At 42.7% G+C, this 18,954-nt stretch overlaps 1 protein-coding gene across 1 annotated transcript in view; it reads left to right on the top strand.

The window, feature by feature from the left end:
* The window catches only part of LOC126183521 (solute carrier family 28 member 3-like), a 418,615-nt gene that overhangs the window by 113,521 nt on the left and 286,140 nt on the right, over positions 1-18,954 (top strand). The window contains exon 2 of the mRNA XM_049925578.1: positions 7,261-7,311. Within this exon, the coding sequence (XP_049781535.1) occupies positions 7,261-7,311 (51 nt within the window). The remainder of the gene's footprint in view (positions 1-7,260; positions 7,312-18,954) is intronic.

Genomic DNA, 18,954 nt, shown 5'->3' with positions numbered 1-18,954 from the left:
ATGTTCATCACATAGAATATATGTAGAAGTATTAGCAATCAGAGGGACGCAGGACGTGGTAATTGATTTCGGTAGTTATTGGTTTCTCAAGACAGACATATTTGATTCCGTAGAAATTGGCCAAGGTGTGTATCTGGCGCGGAGAGTCTACGAGGGGCTTTCAATTAGTAATGCAAACCAATTTTTTTCGATCACTTCCGGTTGAAAAAGGCGGAATTTTTTGTGGGTCATCATGGAATATTCCCGCTTCAGCTCCTATAGTTTCATGGAGTTTTGATAGGCCGTGGCTCTATTCGTGGCCTTCGAAATGGCGTCTGTAACGGGGGTAAAGTTCCAAACAGAGAGCTAGCACTGAGTATCTCTGGCGGAAAACTGTAGCATCGCACCTATTCATAGTCGCTTGCAGAAGTCTACGGAGACCTGGCAGTGAACGAAAGCAGAGTGAGTCGTTGCGCGAGGCGTCTGTCATCATCGCAACAAGGTCCCGCAGGCATGTCCTATCTCCCGTGTGCCGGGCTGCCGCATACAGCTGTGGCTCCTGCAATGTTAGAGCGTGTGGACACTCTCATTCGAGTTGATCGATGGACCACAATCAAACACCTCGCTGCTTAATTGGACATCTCTGTTGGTAGTGCTGACACACTCCTGCACCAGTTGGGGCACTCAAAGGTACATGCCTGCTGGGTTCCTCGCAGTCTAATAGACCATAAAGAGCAACGAGAGACCATCTGTGTGGAATTTTTTGCGATTTGTGAGATTTATCGTGACAAATTTTTGTCGAACATCGTCACAGGCGATGAAACATGGGTCCACCACTTAGAATTGGAAATAAATCAGCAATCCATGGAATTGCGCCACACCACCTCTCTCCGAAAAAAAGTTCAAAGCTGCACCCTCAGACGGAAAGTCATGGTGACGGTCTTCTGGGACTCTGAAGGGGTTATTCTGATTGCTGTTCTCCCTCATGGTGCAACGATCAACTGTGAAGTGTACTGTGCTATTCTCAGGAAACTGAAGTAGCGACTTCAGCGTGTTCTTCTCGACAAAAGTAAAAACGAACTTCTCCTTCTCTATGACAACGCAAGGCCGCGCACAAGTCTGAGTACCCGAGAGGAACTCACAAAACTTCATTGGGCTGTTCTTCCTCATGCACACTACAGCCCGGATCTCGCACCTTCCAACTTCCATCGTTTCACCCAATGAAGGATGCACTCCGCGGGAAGCAATACGTGGATGATGGTAGGGTTGCTGATGCAGTAAGATGTTGGCTACGATGTCGACCAGTAGAGTGGTACCATGCGGGCATACAGGCCCTCACAGTAAGGTGGCATAACGCCGTCGCATTGAAAGGAGATTACGTTGAAAAATAGGGTTTTTAGCCAAAAAAGTGGGGAATAATACGGTCTGTTGAAATACTGAATACAACCAACCTGCTTTCAGAAAAAAATTGTTGCATTACTTATTCAATGCCCCATGTACAAGAACTCGATTCACAGGCGTGAAGTTTCATTAACAATTCCCGACTTCCGAAGGCGAGTGTTGTGATCAAGCGCAGATGCGTTTCACCCTGCTGTGGCATCTACCGTTAGTAACAGCTGATAGGTAATTACAGTTTTCATAGAAGACTATGTGGAGACAGAAGAAGCTTGTTGAGAAACTAGCTAGAGGTTTGAGGTATTGGTCATATAAATGGACTCTGCGAGGCTTGTTAAAGTAAGAGTAACCCTCTCAGACCTGAAATTTTTTATGGAGGAAGAAAAAATTTTCTTTATGCTCTGATGCTCTTAGGTGATTTTTTAATGATTTTAGATGCATGATTTATTATAATACATGTAGATTAGATTAGACTAGATTAATTATTCATTCCATAGACCCACAAAAGAGGGGGTCCTCCTGGGTGTGGAACATGTCAGATAAACACATTACAAAAATCTAATTAGAAATACTTGAGTTTCATTAATTTTAATGATCCTCAGTCAATAAACAGTAAAATTAAGTACATGAATTAAAATTAAACTGATAATATTTACAGGTTCAATACTTACATCTGCTTTCATTAAATCCATCATTTACACAGTATCTAGTTATTTGGCTGTTAAAACCATGTATTGTCAAAAATTAAAGTAAATTATTCATTTCAATGATCCTCAGTTAAGAACAGTCAAATTATGTACAAGATTTAAAATTAAACTTCCACTATTTACAGACTTAAGACATACATCTGCTTTGCATACATCCATCATTCACACGGTAGGTAGTTACTTGGCTGTTACAATCCAGTATTGTCAAAAATTAAAGTATAATAAATTTTCATTAAAATTTGGCATCTGGTAATGTAACAGATGCCAAGTTTGTCTTATTTGCAGATGATACAAACAGTGCAATAAATAGTAAATCAAATATAAATTTAGAAAGGGCAGCTATTCAAATTTTTACTGACATTAATAAGTGGTTCATAGCCAGTTCACTGTCATTACACTTTGAAAAGACCCACTATATGCAGTTCAGACTTCCAAGAGATTTCCTTCTAGTGTGTATAAAATATGATGTATTCGTTCTCAATACATACTTTGAACATTTGAATTTTTTTGTGTGGACTAAAATAATTAATTTTGAAATATTCACAGTTGTAATAAGTAAACTGATAATAGGCAAATACTGCATGTTTCGGCTGTTTATCTGGCCATGATTGGGAAATGTGGCTTCATCACTAAACAAGATACATGATACATGTGGAGTACCCTGACTTATTGCCCATGTACAGAAGTTAACACGATTCTCATAATGGTTTCCATGCAGATCCTGATGGAGAGAGATGTGGTAGGGATGGAACCTACGTCGATGGAGAATGCGTAGGACACTTGCCTGACTCATGCCACTTCCTCGTATAATTGCGCGGTAGCTATCGTAAGGATCTACTGAAACAGCAGCAAGAACATTAATTTCCCCCTCTTCTGTTGTCACTGGTTTCCCTCTGTTAAATTGTCTACGTGTTACACTACCACTTTAACCTATCTGATTAACGAGGATGATAAATAATTGCCGAGATATCTGACTCTGTTGAGATATCTTGCAGCATATGTCGTACAAGAATGAACTGCATTCTTCCTACACTCTCAATACACCCTGAGCATGTCGACCGTGTATTGATAAATCCCGTCTTCCACTCACGACCTACTGCTTGGACTGTGTTGTGTACATAGTTCTGCGTAGTCAGCGCGTACACACCTTTCCCACTAGAGCGCGCCCCGCTAAGCACAACAGCTCAGGCGCAGCGCTCGTCCGTCTCCGCACTACGAGATGGCGCTGTCTTATAGACGGACCAAATTCTGCTTCCGCCGATCCGCGTATTAATATGTAACACAGCCAATGAGATTGCTGCTAACGTAGAACCTTTTCTCCTCGTGGATCACACTCGTGCAGTGATACCTGAACGCGCGAGGTATTATAATGAGTGTACAGACCTCCGATTAGTCAGTCTGCGTTAGTCTGCATTTGTCTGTACCAGTCTGTAGTCATGTTTCAGTCTGCGCCTAATAAGATTACAATATTCCTGTACATAGTCATGAAGATAAATGACTAGACACTTTGTCAAGTATCAGAGATATGTGAGAATAAGATTAACGTACCAAGACCAAAGGAACTTCAGATTGTCAATTGTAAACAGCATCCAGAATCAAGTTACGTATATCTATGATTTTTATTATTTTAATAAATGTGTGTGAAAATTAATCAAGTTCTGTTTAAAGTAGGTCACCGTCAATCTGCTACTCTAAGCGTGCAATTGGCATTTCTATCGTCTGACCTAACGGCAGAAGATAAACACGCCACGATAAGACCACGAGACATATTGCTGACTCTCGCCTACTTCGTTAGAGCGACAAGTCAAATAATCTGATGGTGTGTGTACCGAAGGTCTTACAGTACGCACACCACAGACTGTCACACACTGACTAACAAGTCGCAGTGCACTCAAGGAACACACAAGCACCTTGTAAGCGAACATAACAACATTGTACCTAGCAGCTACGCAGGTTGAATGGCACAACAAGTATCCAGAAATTTTCAAAATACGATGTCTCGTAAACGACTCGCACTAGAGTCCTGCAACAAAAACCACCGACATTCTAATTTACCCTACTTTTAGCTCGTTAATGTCAATGGACATTGTTCACTTTAAAAAAAGAGTATGTTTTCACAAAAAGAATCTTTCTAAGTATTATTACAATAGGGTGATTGGCTAACAATACGACCCCTGACTACCAATCCACTCTGCGAATATCACATATCAGTAGCACTTTCCATTTCTGCAATATTTGCGGTGCAAGTTTTAGGTGATTCACTCTGTACCAATCACAGCCAAATATTTTGCCAACCATTAAAAAGACCATCATAGCCCAATATTTTACTGGCCATTAGAATAAAACAGTCAGTCCATATGTATCCTATCTTGTTCCTGTGCCTTCCACTTGGCAAAGAGCAAATTTCGATCTTTGTACTGCAAGACACAATGTACCCCCCCCCCCCCCCGCCCACATTAAATATTTCCACATCTAAATTGTCGGTATTTTGTTTATATCTAAGTGCATGAACCGACCGCTACCGTCGCAGGTTCGAATCCCGAATCCTGCCTCGGGCATGGATGTGTGTGATGTCCTTAGGTTAGTTAGGTTTAAGTAGTTCTAAGTTCTAGGGGACTGATGACCTCAAATGTTAAGTCCCATAGTGCTCAGACCCATCTGAACCATTTTGCATGGGCAGCTACTTATTTAACTAAGAGGTTAAGCTGCATTTGGCAATGAGCAAAGTTTGATCTTTGTATCACACTTGCTGCAAGAGACAATGGACACCCAAATAAAATACTTCCACATTCATATTGTCTCTACTACTTATCAAAATACATGCGGCACTACTGATCAACTTACAAGTCAAGCTGTGCTTGGCGACGAGCAAAGTTCGATTTTTGTACCACACTTGGTGCAGGGCACAATTGACCACGAGACTAAATATTTCCACTTCTAATTGTTCTATCACAAAAAAATACAAATTCATCACTTACTGGCACAGATGGTCTAATTTGCAGGTGAAGGTACACTTGACAACGAGCAAAGTTCGATTTTTGTACCACAGTTGGTTCAATTTGCAGTTCACCCACAAATTAAATATTTCCCCATCCAAACTGTTCTACAACAGTAAAAATTACGTAAGGCTCACTTATTGGCACTGCTGGTCTGACTTACAGGAAATGTGTGTGAAATCCAATGGGACTTAACTGCTAAGGTCATCAGTCCCTAAGCTTACACACTACTGAACCTAACTTATCCTAAGGACAAACACACACACCGATGCCCGAGGGAGGACTCGAACCTCCGCCGGGACCAGCCGCACAGTCCACGACTGCAGCGCCTGAGACCGCGCGGCTAATCCCGCGGGGCTGACTTAACAGGCTCTAAATCGTTCTTGCAGTGACTTGTTGAATGTTCCACATTTGAGGGCTATGAGGATTATTGCCATTTCTGGCATTTTGTTCTCTTTCGATTTAACAAATCATTGCAGGCACTGGAGACAGCTCCAAACGATAGTGCTGTGTAAGCGGTGACTGCATAGCAGAAATCACCTCAGAAAATAGTTTTCTCGTTTCAAGTAGGACCGTTTCGACGTAAATTATTATGCACATTCAAGGAGACCAAAGGGCTTTGATGAATGATGTTTTTATTGGGTACCAGTACAGTCCACCCGATTACACACAGTTGATGAATTGTGATCCTTTAACCATCGTGAGACACTTGTACTGAATGGGCAATATTGGATGAAAAAGAAAGACAGGAAGCTTATGGTTAAACATCTTGTCGGCTACGAGATCATTAGAGGCGAAGCTGAAGCTACAATTGGGAGGGACGAGGAAGGAACTCGATTGTTTCTTTTCAAAGGGAAGACCCCAAAATCTGTCTTAATCGATTTAAGGAAATGGCGAAATGAAAAATCGTAGATCCGTACGACTGTAATATCAATGGCTCACAGCTAGGTTCAAATGGCTCTGAGCACTATGGGACTTAACATCTATGGTCATCAGTCCCCTATAACTTAGAACTACTTAAACCTAACTAACCTAAGGACGTCACACAACACCCAGTCATCACGAGGCAGAGAAAACGCTCACAGCTAGAATCTGTTAACTAATACAAATAACTGGGTGTAACACTTTGTAGAGATATTAAATGGAATGATCCTATAGCCTCAGTTGGAGCAGGTGGCAAACTTCCGTGTGTCGGTGGAATACCAGCGATGTGCAATCTGTGTACAGAGGAGACTGCTTACAAATCGCTCCTACACCCATCATAGAATACTGCTCAAGTATGTGGGGTCCAAACCAAATAAACCTAACAGGGAATATCGTACGAATACCGAGAAGGGTAGCACAAATGGTCACAGGTTTTTTTGACCAGTGGGAGAGTGTCACAGAGATTCTGAAGAAACTGATCTGGCAGAATCTTGATGATAGGCGTAAACTATTCCGAGAAAGCCAGCTTAACGAAGTTACAAAAACTAGCTGTAAATTATGACTCTGGGAATCTATTGCAACACGCTACGTACCACTCCCGTAGAGATCGTTCCGATAAGATTAATTACAGCGCGCACGGAGGCATTTAAACAGTTATTCTTCCCGCGGTCCATACGTCAATGGAATGCGGAAAAAATCTGTGATGACTGGTGCAATGGGAAGTACCGTAATTCAGTGATTTACACAATGTAGATGTGGAGGCAGATGTAGGGTGAACATGATTTAACATCAAACGCAGTCAAGCAGGGGCAGTTTTCTCCAGGTCGTCTGCGTCACAACACTTGGGCGTCTGAAAATAGCAATTTTCATAAACCAGGTGGAGCTGGGACGAGCGCTTGTGCAATCAGTCAATGTGAGATGACTCGTTGGAGTTCTTAGCTTACAAGGTATTCACTTACACTCAGAATTACCCCATCTTGGTAGTATTTATCGTCCTTATGGTTTTTACACACGCCTGTATAAGAGGCTACACAGAGCACACCGAAAACTTGGAGACCGAGGAGAGCTTAAGACTGGGTGATGGATTTCTCGTTACGCTCGACTTGCTGAAACATGACTCACTCTTTAATCAGAGTAACTCTTTGTCACGTTATTCATTTATGCGCATCTTTCATTATTATCTCTGTCTCTGCAGTCTCTCTGCAGCACCTGCCTCAAACACCTCATTTGTCTGATATATGCGTTTTTTGTTTTCACAGATGGGGGAACGGAATTGTGCAGTAGACGCCAACGCCAGGCCAAACTTGGAGGTAGGTGGGCAGCACAGATAACTATCTATGTCAGGTTAGTTGCTAAATAAAGTAGTCAGTATATTGTTATTTGCTACACACCAATTAAGATCTACATGGACACCACGCAATCCACCATAAGGCGCGTGACGGAGGGTACCCCTTACCACTACTAGTCATTTCCTTTCCTGTTCCACTCGCAAATAGAGCGAGGAAGAAACGACTGTCTATATGCGTCCGTATGAGCCCTGATTTCTCGTATCTTATCTTCGTGGTCCTTACGTGCATTGTATGTTGATGACAGTAGAATCGTTCTGCAGTCAGCTTCAAATGCCGGTCCTCTTAATTTTCTCAATAGCGTTCCTCGAAATGAATGTCGTCTGAATGTGTCCCTGAAGCATGTCCATAACAGTTGCGTGTTACTCGAACCTACCAGTAATAAATCTAGCAGCCCGCCTCTGAATTGCTTCGATGTCTTCCTTTAATTCGACCTGGTACGGATCCCCACTCAAGAATAGGTCGCACAATTTCCCAGAATTCTCTCAATTACCAAAAGTCGACAATTCGCCTTCCTCTCGCCGCCCCCACAATCCTCACATGCTCGTACCATTTCATATCGTTTTGCAACGTTACGCTCAGATATTTAAACGACGTTACTGCGTCAGGCAGGACACTACTAATGCTGTATCCGAACATTACTGGTTTGTTTTTCTTTCTCATCGGCATTAACTTACTTCTGTATTTAGAGCTTCCTGCCATTCATTATACCAACTAGAAATTTTGTCTAAGTCATCTCGTATCCTTCTACAGTAACTCAATTTCGATGCCTCACGGTACACCACAGCATCGTCAGGAAGCAACTGCAGATTCCTGCCTGCCCGCTCCGCCAAATAATTTATGTATATAGAGAATAATAACTGTCCTATCACATTTCCCTGGGTCACTCCTGACGATACTCTTGTCTCTGATGAACAATCTCTATTACTTAAGAAGTCTTCGAGTCACTCACATATCTGTGAACCTATTCCATATGCTTGTACCTTCCTTAAGGGGAGTTGGCACGCCCTATCCCGACAATGTTAAATTTAGTAACTTGGCTTCCCTGTATTTCAGGAACCACTGTAGCCATTGCATGAAACTTTTACAGAACATTAAACTGTATCTTCTGAGTCTACTGAACTACAATAATTGCATTTCAGCCACTGATTTCGGAAATACAATTTTTTAATTTCACGGTTAAAATTTTGCATAGTTTTTTGTACGTTATCCTAAATAATTTTAATTATACATAACATTATGTTCTTCTTTTAGTTCAGTAGACTCAGGATATGTATATTATTACTCCCTGAAAATGTGAATACTCTACTCGAAGTGGTTTCTGAGATTTAGGAAAAAATTCAACAGAAAATGTAAATTTTCAGAAACGACTTCAAAAGATTCCAAAGACTGTAACTCACTTAATATATGCTTAATTTTTTTTATTTTTAGTCACTCATAAGCACCATGTACCATACTATATATCATCCTCTTGATATTTTTCCAATTTTTTTCTTCTTTTCTTCTTTCTGGAATCCTTAGTGGCCAACTGTATTCCATACTCTGCCTTATCAATGCGAACCTTGTCCATTTGTTCAAGTTCTCTGATGCAGTTTGGTCCAGGGTTAATTCCCATATGCTGTAGCACTTTCACCCTACCAATGTTGCCATCATTAAAAGCAGTAACAGCATCACTGACCCCCCACTTTAGTGCCTTCATTCCAACAAAAACATTTTTTTAGTAAGTGAGTCCATATAAGATTATTGAACGACTCATTAGGATTTTGAGTTCTGACCATGCAGACACTTCTTTAGTAATTCAGGATTTGCCAGGTATCTGTAAATAGGTTTTATAATATCCATGACTGCTGCTGGAATGGAATGTTTATGGCTGTGTGAAGTGTTTGAGTACTGGGCATTGTAGTAATTGCACCATTAATCAGGTCCAGGAAGGCAACGGCGATGTACTGGTTTTTCATCAGTTGGTCAAGTCTGTGGAAGAAGGTAGCCGATACTGCCTGCTTCATTTTCAACAAATCCTCAGTATTATTTCTAATGGCCATCCAATGATACTGCTGTGCTTAATCAATCATTTTGTCTGTCAGCCTGCCTCTTATGGTTTTACCACCAGAAAGTTTCTTGTCTCTCAAACTTTTTTTCAACTTCCTCAACCTGGCGCCGATCCTCTTCTGGACATGACCAACATTTCAGCCTTCTATATAAAAAACTACTCATTTTATTAGACCTTGAAGTAATGCACGTAAAAATTTTAACATTTGCAACCGGTATGGATTATCTTAAAAAAATACTTCCCATGTGAGCTTATAACATATATGAATAATTGAAAATTTTATGATGACATAAAAACCCGAAAATGTGAGAAAAAATTCCGTTCTAACTCCCCTTAACAGCCTGCAGTGGGGCTCCGTGTCAAACGCTTTCGGAAATCTAGAAGATTACTTTGCGTTTGACGTTTCAGCGAGTCGAGTCGAGCCATCCAGTCGTAGTTCTTTCTCGAGTTGCACATCCTCGCAGAGTTGTCTGTTTTGCAGATATAGGCAGGGCCTTGAGAAGTGTGGCCGGCTGCACACCGGCAACACTGCCTCACCACTGTAACCTGGCACGCACAAATTAATTTTAACCGGGGTACAGTAGTCCCCTCTGGAAAGATTAGCCGCAGAAATTGTGAGGTTTTCTGGCCGCCATGTCACTGGCATGCAGCCTACTCGACAAGAGATTATGATGTCGGGTAAATGATTGGTAATTGCTTTCAGCTTCCATTGTAGTGCTTGTATTTTTGTTCATGGAGGCGAGAGAAACTGAAGATCTAATGGAGGCGACAACATATAGGCTGCCTAAAGGGAGTGGACAAAAATACGGAAACACCAAAAAGACGACACATTGCCATGCCTAATACGGTGTAGAAAACACGTTGGCATCCAAACGAGCTTCCAATCGTATCGGAATGGATAAATGCAGGTTTTGTGTGGTTTTTTGAGGGAAAATTACACCATTTTTCTTGCAAAATAATAGCAAGTTGGGGTAACTATGATAGAGGTGGATAGCGAACACTCGCTCTTCTCTCCAAAGTAGACCACAAAGTCTCAATAATATTGAGACCTGGTAACTGTGGTGGCTGGAGAAACGCAACAGTTAAATCTCGTGCTGACAAAACCAGTCCTGTACGATGCAAGATGTGTGAACAGGTGCCTTGTTGACTTGGAACACGTCATAATCATTGGGGAACAGGCATTGTACCACGGTGTGGACCTGACCAGCCAAAGTGGTCACATAAGTCTTAGCAGTAATGCGAATTACAGAGTAACCATGGGACCCATGGAGTACGGCCATATGGCTGTCCAAATCATCGCCAAACACTCGCCATATTTCACTCTTGGAACACAAATTCGGCCAGAAGTTGGAAACAACGTGAAACAAGGCTCATCCAACCAAATGACGTTCTTCCATCGCTCTATAGTCCAGGTTTTATGGCTTGGGCACCACGTTTTCCTGTTACGGGCATTTGCATCACTGATGAGCAGTTTTGGAATTACAGCTGGCCCTGCAATTACCTGCTTAGGCAGCGCCCTTCGTGTTTCTTTGCTACTGACTGGGTTCACGAGTGTTTTCCTGTGACGTTTCTAGCTGTCGTCCTCTCATTTTTCATCACAATCCTCTTAAGTGACCGTCAACACGCACACACTCGTCGGCGTTGTGACTTAGCGGCTGCTGTTTTCCCGTTTTCTCTGTATGCGATATACGATGCATCTTTAAACACAAGATACTTCGGTTATCTTGGTTAGGAAGCACCTACCGTCGGAGTATCAACAATTTGGCCACGTTCGAACTCACATACCTCCGACATAATGCAGTTACAGCTACACAGACGTCTATTCTGACCACGACTGATACTTGCCGTGTATTCAGGTAATTCCAAAGGTGCCGCTCGTGATCAAATACAACAGCTAAAATTTATGTCTTGGCTAGCATCCGCACACATGTTCCAGCATGCATTTTTCGTGGTTTTTCCATATTTTTGTCTAAGCTCTGCATGTCGAAACAAAAGAATGTCCCAACCTGGCAGCACATCATTAACAATATATTGCCGTTACTCTTTAAGGAATTGCAGAGATGCCTGAAACTGAGCTAAGTACGACGATCCACATTTGACAATACAAAATAGATAAATAAATAAAATAAAATAAAGTTGCGCAGCTTTCGTTTCATAGGCGACTAAATTATGACGTTGAAAATCTATTCCACTCCTATGATTACAATTAACTGTCTCCAGTGCCAGTGCCAATGTCTCAAAGCAATTAAGAGATCTCGTTCATAGAGACTGCTAGCTAAGCAGCATGTTTAATGCAATTACTGGGAAGCCTGTAAGTAGTATAGTTGGTTCAAATGGCTCTGAGCACTATGGGACTTAACATCTATGGTCATCAGTCCCCTAGAACTTAGAACTACTTAAACCTAACCTAACCTAAGGACATCACAGAACACCCAGTCATCACGAGGCAGAGAAAATCCCTGACCCCGCCGGGAATCGAACCCGGGAACCCGGGCGCGGGAAGCGATAGTATAGTTGCAGTGGACTATCTGAAAGTAAGGAGTGCTAGTTCTGCGAGGTATGCAGGAGAGCTTCTGCGAAGTTTGGAAGGTAGGAGACGAGGTACTGGCGGAATTAAAAAGCTGTGCGGACGGGGCGTGAGTCGTGCTTGGGTAGCTCAGTTGGTGGAGCACTTGCCAGCGAAAGGAAAAGGTCCCGAGTTCGAGTCTCGGTCTGGCACACAGTTTTAATCTGCCAGGAAGTTTCATATCAGCGCACACTCCGCTGCAGGGTGAAAATTTCATTCTGGTATCTAGAAGTAGCACGTGAATAGTCTCACATCATTCTTACAGTTTTCCTGCAAGCTGGCTAACACATTCGATTTGATAGAACTGTTCAGATACTGTTTTAGATAGGCCACCACTAAATTTCCTCTCTGAAATAATTGTTTATCACATCATAAAACAAAGATCTGAAACAAATTTTTTTAAGTTAGAAAAATTGGTAGAATGGAATTTGAATCGTGTATCTGATGTTCTGACTCAAATTTTCTGTTTCGCTGATTCACATATATCAAAGAACCAATGGATATCTCATTAAACTTACCTCTAACACCAATGTTAGCGCATTCCAATCGTATACTCTAGTTCAACAATATCAAGAATGAATGTCAAAAGCTTCCAGAAAATCGGGCATATGAGTACTTATATCATGATAGTTCCAGCTTATTGTTTCCTATTTTACCCACTGGGAGCACAGCAATCTCTAGATCACGGCTCTTGGCAGAGATTAAGTGTTTTGCTACATACCACAACAAGTTCGCTTAGAGTGGAAGACCATCTGACTTGCCTTCGTGGTGGCAGTGTCAATGTTCCATAACAAGCTTCCACTTGATGAAGATATGTAAGGAGGAAGGATGCCCTTGGTATCAGTGACAAGGGTATCGTCAGAAATGCCCCAGGAAATGGTGATAGGACCGCTGTTTGTTTTATGTATTCATAAATGATCTGACCGACAGGGAGAGCAGCAGTCTGCGGCTGTTTGCTGATGATGCTGTGATGTACACGATGGCATTGGTGGAGTGACGGTAGTAGGAAACAAGATGACTTAGACAAAATTTCTAGTTGGTGTACTGAATGGCAGGCAGCTAGCTCTAAATACAGTGTGGTCCATAGATCGTGACCGGGTCAAATATCTCACTAAATAAGTGTCAAACAAAAAAACTACAAAGAACGAAACTTGTCTAGTTTGAAGGGGGAAACCAGATGGCGCTATGGTTGGCCCGCTAGATGGCGCTGCCATAGGTCAAACGGATAATCAACCGGTTTTTTTAAAATAGGAACTCCTATTTTTTATTACATATTCGTGTAGTACGTAAACAAATATGAATGTTTTAGTTGGACCACTATATTCGCTTTGTGATAGATGGCGCTATAATAGTCACAAACGTATAAGTACGTGGTATCACGTAACATTCCGCCAGTGCGGACGGTATTTGCTTCGTAATACATTATCCGTGTTAAAATAGACCGTTTACCAATTGCGGAAAAGGTCGATATCGTGTTGATGTATGGCTATTGTGATCAAAATGCCCAACGGGCGTGTGCTACGTATGCTGCTCGGTATCCTGGACGACATCATCCAAGTGTCCGGACCGTTCGCCGGATGGTTACGTTATTTAAGGAAACAGGAAGTGTTCAGCCACATGTGAAACGTCAATCACGACCTGCAACAAATGATGATGCCCAAGTAGGTGTTTTAGCTGCTGTCGCGGCTAATCCGCACATCAGTAGCAGACAAATTGCGCGATAATCGGGAATCTCAAAAACGTCGGTGTTGAGAATGCTGCATCAACATCGATTGTACCCGTACCCTATTTCTGCGCACCAGGAATTGCATGGCGACGACTTTGAACGTCGTGTACAGTTCTGCCACTGGGCACAAGAGAAATTACAGGACGATGACAGATTTTTTGCACGCGTTCTATTTAGCGGCGAAGCGTCATTCATCAACAGCGGTAACGTAAACCGGCATAATATGCACTATTGGGCAACGGAAAATCCACGATGGCTGCGACAAGTGGAACATCAGCGACCTTGGCGGGTTAATGTATGGTGCGGCATTATGGGTGGAAAGATAGTTGGCCCCCATTTTATCGATGGCAATCTAAATGGTGCAATGTATGCTGATTTCCTACGTAATGTTCTACCGATGTTATTACAAGATGTTTCACTGCATGACAGAATGGCGATGTACTTCCAATATGATGGATGTTCGGCACATAGCTCGCGTGCGGTTAAAGCGGTATTGAATAGCATACTCATGACAGGTGGACTGGTCGTTGAAGCACCATACCAATGCCCGCACGTTCACCGGATCTGACTTCCCAGGATTTCTTTCTGTGGGGAAAGTTGAAGGATATTTGCTATCGTGATCCACCAACAACGCCTGACAACATGCGTCAGCGCATTGACAATGCATGTGCGAACATTACGGAAGGCGAAATACTCGCTGTTGAGAGGAATGTCGTCACATGTGTTGCCAAATGCATTGAGGCTGATGGACATCATTTTGAGCATTTATTGCATTAATGTGGTATTTACAGGTAATCACGCTGTAACAGCATGCGTTGCCAGAAATGATAAGTTCACAAAGGTACATGTATCTCATTGGAACAACCGAAATAAAATCTTCAAACGTACCTACGGTCTGTATTTTAATTTAAAAAACCTACCTGTTATCAACTGTTCGTCTAAAATTGTGAGCCATACGTTTGTGACTATTACAGCGCCATCCATCACAAAGAGAAGAAAGTGGTCCAACTAAAACATTCATATTTCTTTACGTACTACACGAATATGTAATGAAAAATTGGGGATCCTATTAAAAAAAACGCAGTTGATATCGGTATGACCTATGGCATCGCCATCTAGCGGGCCAAACATAGCGCCATCTGGTTTCCCCCTTCGAGTTAGACAAGTTTCGTTCTTTGTAGTTTTCTCGTTTGACGCTTATTTCGTGAGATATTTGGTCCGGCCACGATCAATGGATCACTCTGTATAGAAGAATATAAGTTAATGCCGATGAATAGGAAGAAAAACACGTAATGTTTGGATACAGCATTAGTAGTGTCCTGTATTGTATGTGTTGTATTGTATGTAAACCGGGGGCCTAGAAACGATGGAGAGGCTCCGTCCCCGCTGCAGCCGCAGTGGTCCGCAACCCCATGACGACTACCGCAGTCCACTTCAGCATTCCGCCGCCCCACACTGAACCACTCTTACAGGGTTATTGTGCGGTATGTCCCCCGGTGGACCCCCAGGGAACGTCTCACACCAAACGAGTGTAACCCCTATGTTTGCGTGGTAGAGTAATGGTGGTGTACGCATAGGTGTAGAACTTGTTTAAACAGCAATCGCCGACATAGGGTAGTTGAGGCGGAATAAGGGGAACCAGCCCACATTCTCCGAGGCAGATGGAAAACCGCCTAAAAACCATCCACAAACTGGACGGCTCACCGGACCTCGACGCAAGTCCGCCGGACGGATTCGTGCTGGGGACCAGGCGCTCCTTCCCAATCCGGAAAACCGTGCGTTAGACCGCACGGCTAACCGGGCGGGCTTTTGTAGTGTTCTACTTGACACAGTCACGTCGTTTAAATATCTGAGCGTAACATTGCAAAGCGATATGAACTGGAACGAGCATTTGAGGATTGTAGCAGGTAAGGCGAACGGTCGACTTCGGTTTATTGGAAGGATTTTGGGAAAGTGTGGTTCGTCTTAAAGGAGACTGCATATAGGACACTAGTACGACCCATTCTTGAATACTGATCGAGTGTTTGGGATTCGCACCGGATCAGATTACAGGAAGACACCGAAGAAGTTCGGAGGTGGGCTGCTGTATTTGTCACCAGTAGGTTCGAACAACACGCAAGTCTTACAGAGTTGCTTCAGGAACTCAAACAGGAATCCCTGGTGGGAAGGCGACGTTCTTTTCGAGCAACATCATTGAGGAAATTTAGAGAACCGGCATTTTAAACTGACTGTAGAACAATTCTACTGCCGCCGACGTACTTTTCGCATAAGGACGACGAAGATAAGACAAGAGAAATTAGGGCTCGTACGGAGGTATAGAGATAGTCATTTTTCATTCGCCCTGTTCGCGAGTGGAACAGGAAAGGAAATGACTATTAGTGGTGCAAGACACACTTCGCCACACACCATACGTTGGCTTGCGGAGTATGTATATAGATGTAGATGTACCATGAGTACGTATGTAGATGTACACGAACCATTCTGGCTCCTTTTTCCTGGCATTTATCGAATATCTTCATGGACTAAACACGTTGATCATCGAATTTTGCCATATTAAACGTAGAGGGTGGCCTGCTGTCCTTCCTGACGCTATCCCGCTGCATATTGTCACTGTACATTTATGCATAGATTTTTAAGACGAAATGTCATGACTGTATAACGGACATTAAACGCCTGTTTTTAGTTGAGAACTGTCCGCCCCCGGTAGCTGAGTGGTGAGTGCTACAGAATGTCAGTCATAAGGGCCCGGGTTCGATTTTCGACTGGATTGGAGATTTTCTCCGTTCAGGGACTGGGTGTTGTGTTGTCATCATCATCATTTCATCGCCATCTACATCTACATCCATACTCCGCAAGCCACCTGACGGTGTGTGGCGGAGGGTACCCTGAGTACCTCTATCGGTTCTCCCTCCTATTCCAGTCTCGTATTGTTCGTGGAAAGAAGGATTGTCGGTATGCTTCTGTGTGGGCTCTAATCTCTCTGATTTTATCCTCATGGTCTCCTCGCGAGATATACTTAGGAGGGAGCAATATATTGCTTGACTCTTCGGTGAAGGTATCTTCTCGAAACTTTAACAAAAGCCCGTACCGAGCTACTGAGCGTCTCTCCTGCAGAGTCTTCCACTGGAGTTTATCTATCATCTCCGTAACGCTTTCGCGATTACTATCAACCCTATCTGGTACGGATCCCACACTGCTGAGCAGTATTCAAGCAGTGGGCGAACAAGCGTACTGTAACCTACTTCCTTTGTTTTCGGATTGCATTTCCTTAGGATTCTTCCAGTGAATCTCAGCCTGGCATCTGCTTTACCGACGATCAACTTTATATGATCATTCCATTTTAAATCACTCCTAATGCGTACTCCCAGATAATTTATGGAATTAACTGCTACCAGTTGCTGACCTGCTATTTTGTAGCTAATTGATAAGGGATCTATCTTTCTATGTATTCGCAGCACATTACACTTGTCTACATTGAGATTCAATTGCCATTCCCTGCACCATGCGTCAATTCGCTGCACATCCTCCTGCATTTCAGCACAATTTTCCATTGTTACAACCTCTCGATACACCACAGCATCATCTGCAAAAAGCCTCAGTGAACTTCCGATGTTATCCACAAGGTCATTTATGTATATTGTGAATAGCAACGGTCCTATGAGACTCCCCTGCGGCACACCTGAAATCACTCTTACTTCGGAAGACTTCTCTCCATTGAGAATGACATGCTGCGTTCTGTTATCTTGGAATTCTTCAATCCAATCACACAATTGGTCTGATAGTCCATATGCTCTTACTTTGTTCATTAAACGACTGTGGGGAACTATGTCGAACGCCTTGCGGAAGTCAAGAAACACGGCATCTACCTGTGAACCCGTGTCTATGGCCCTCTGAGTCTCGTGGATGAATAGCGCGAGCTGGGTTTCACACGACCGTCTTTTTCAAAACCCATGCTGATTCCTACAGAGTAGATTTCTAGTCTCCAGAAAAGTCATTATACTCGAACATAATACGTGTTCCAAAATTCTACAACTGATCGACGTTAGAGATAATAGGTCTATAGTTCTGCACATCTGTTCGACGTCCCTTCTTGAAAACGGGGAAGACCTCCGCCCTTTTCCAATCCTTTGGAACGCTACGCTCTTCTAGAGACCTACGGTACACCGCTGCAGGAAGGGGGGCAAGTTCCTTCGCGTACTCTGTATAAAATCGAACTGGTATCCCATCAGGTCCAGCGGCCTTTCCTTTTTTGAGCGATTTTAATTGTTTCTCTATCCCTCTGTCGTCTATTTCGATATCTACCATTTTGTCATCTGTACGACAATCCAGAGAAGGAACTACAGTGCAGTCTTCCTCTGTGAAACAGCTTTGGAAAAAGACATTTAGTATTTCGGCCTTTAGTCTGTCATCCATAGACGCACAAGTCACCGAAGTGGCGTTAAATCGAAAGACTTGCACCCGGCAAACGATCTACCCGGCGGGAGGCCCTAGCCACACGACATTTCACTTGAAAACTTTTGATTCATTATATTACGTTCATGATCATGAGCATTAAATACCCAGTCAAAAAACAATGAGCTGTAAGCTTCAGTGGACATGCTAAGACCTAGAAGAGATAGAACTTGGATATCTTGAAATTTTATTCTAGGAGATGATATGAATTGCTGCGCCTTCCCCCATTCGAATCATCCATTAGGACATGCTCTAGGAGTACATCAGAAAACGTTCGTTGAAACAACAGAAGAAAGGCTTAGCAGTCATTAACTGTCATTCAGTACAGTAGTGCCACTGTCGGTACGAAACTTTTGGCACATTAAAGTTCATACTGAAATTACCTGTATATTAGTAAGTGATCTGTCTTTGCCTTTGAGGAAACTAACAATATAACTGCAGAAAATATTGTAAGTCACTTCTGACTGTGTATTATTTCGTAGCGCATCATCACCTGTAGTCTGAACACGGGCTGCAGAGCTTTCAAAGATATTTATACCTATGAATACTAACGAGTTACCGTGGAACTGACTGCCAACATCGCTTTGAGTCAGAATTACCGTCCCTAAAGAGAAGTTTACGTTTATTACTAACAGTTACAAAGACATTCAGTTCCGTCGAAAACGAATTCAGCAATAAAGGTACACTTCACAGAAGGAAAAATTACTGTTTAAACACTAATATTCTTTCCTGGTATCCGTTTAGTGTTAAGCTTAATAGCGTAGATACGTATTTTAAGAAACCATCATTGTGTGGAGGTAAATGCGAACATGA

Source organism: Schistocerca cancellata, chromosome 4 (assembly GCF_023864275.1).
Source record: "Schistocerca cancellata isolate TAMUIC-IGC-003103 chromosome 4, iqSchCanc2.1, whole genome shotgun sequence".
NCBI lineage: Eukaryota > Metazoa > Arthropoda > Insecta > Orthoptera > Acrididae > Schistocerca > Schistocerca cancellata.
Note: the sequence above shows the minus strand (reverse complement) of the source record. Positions and strands in the feature narration are given on the sequence as shown.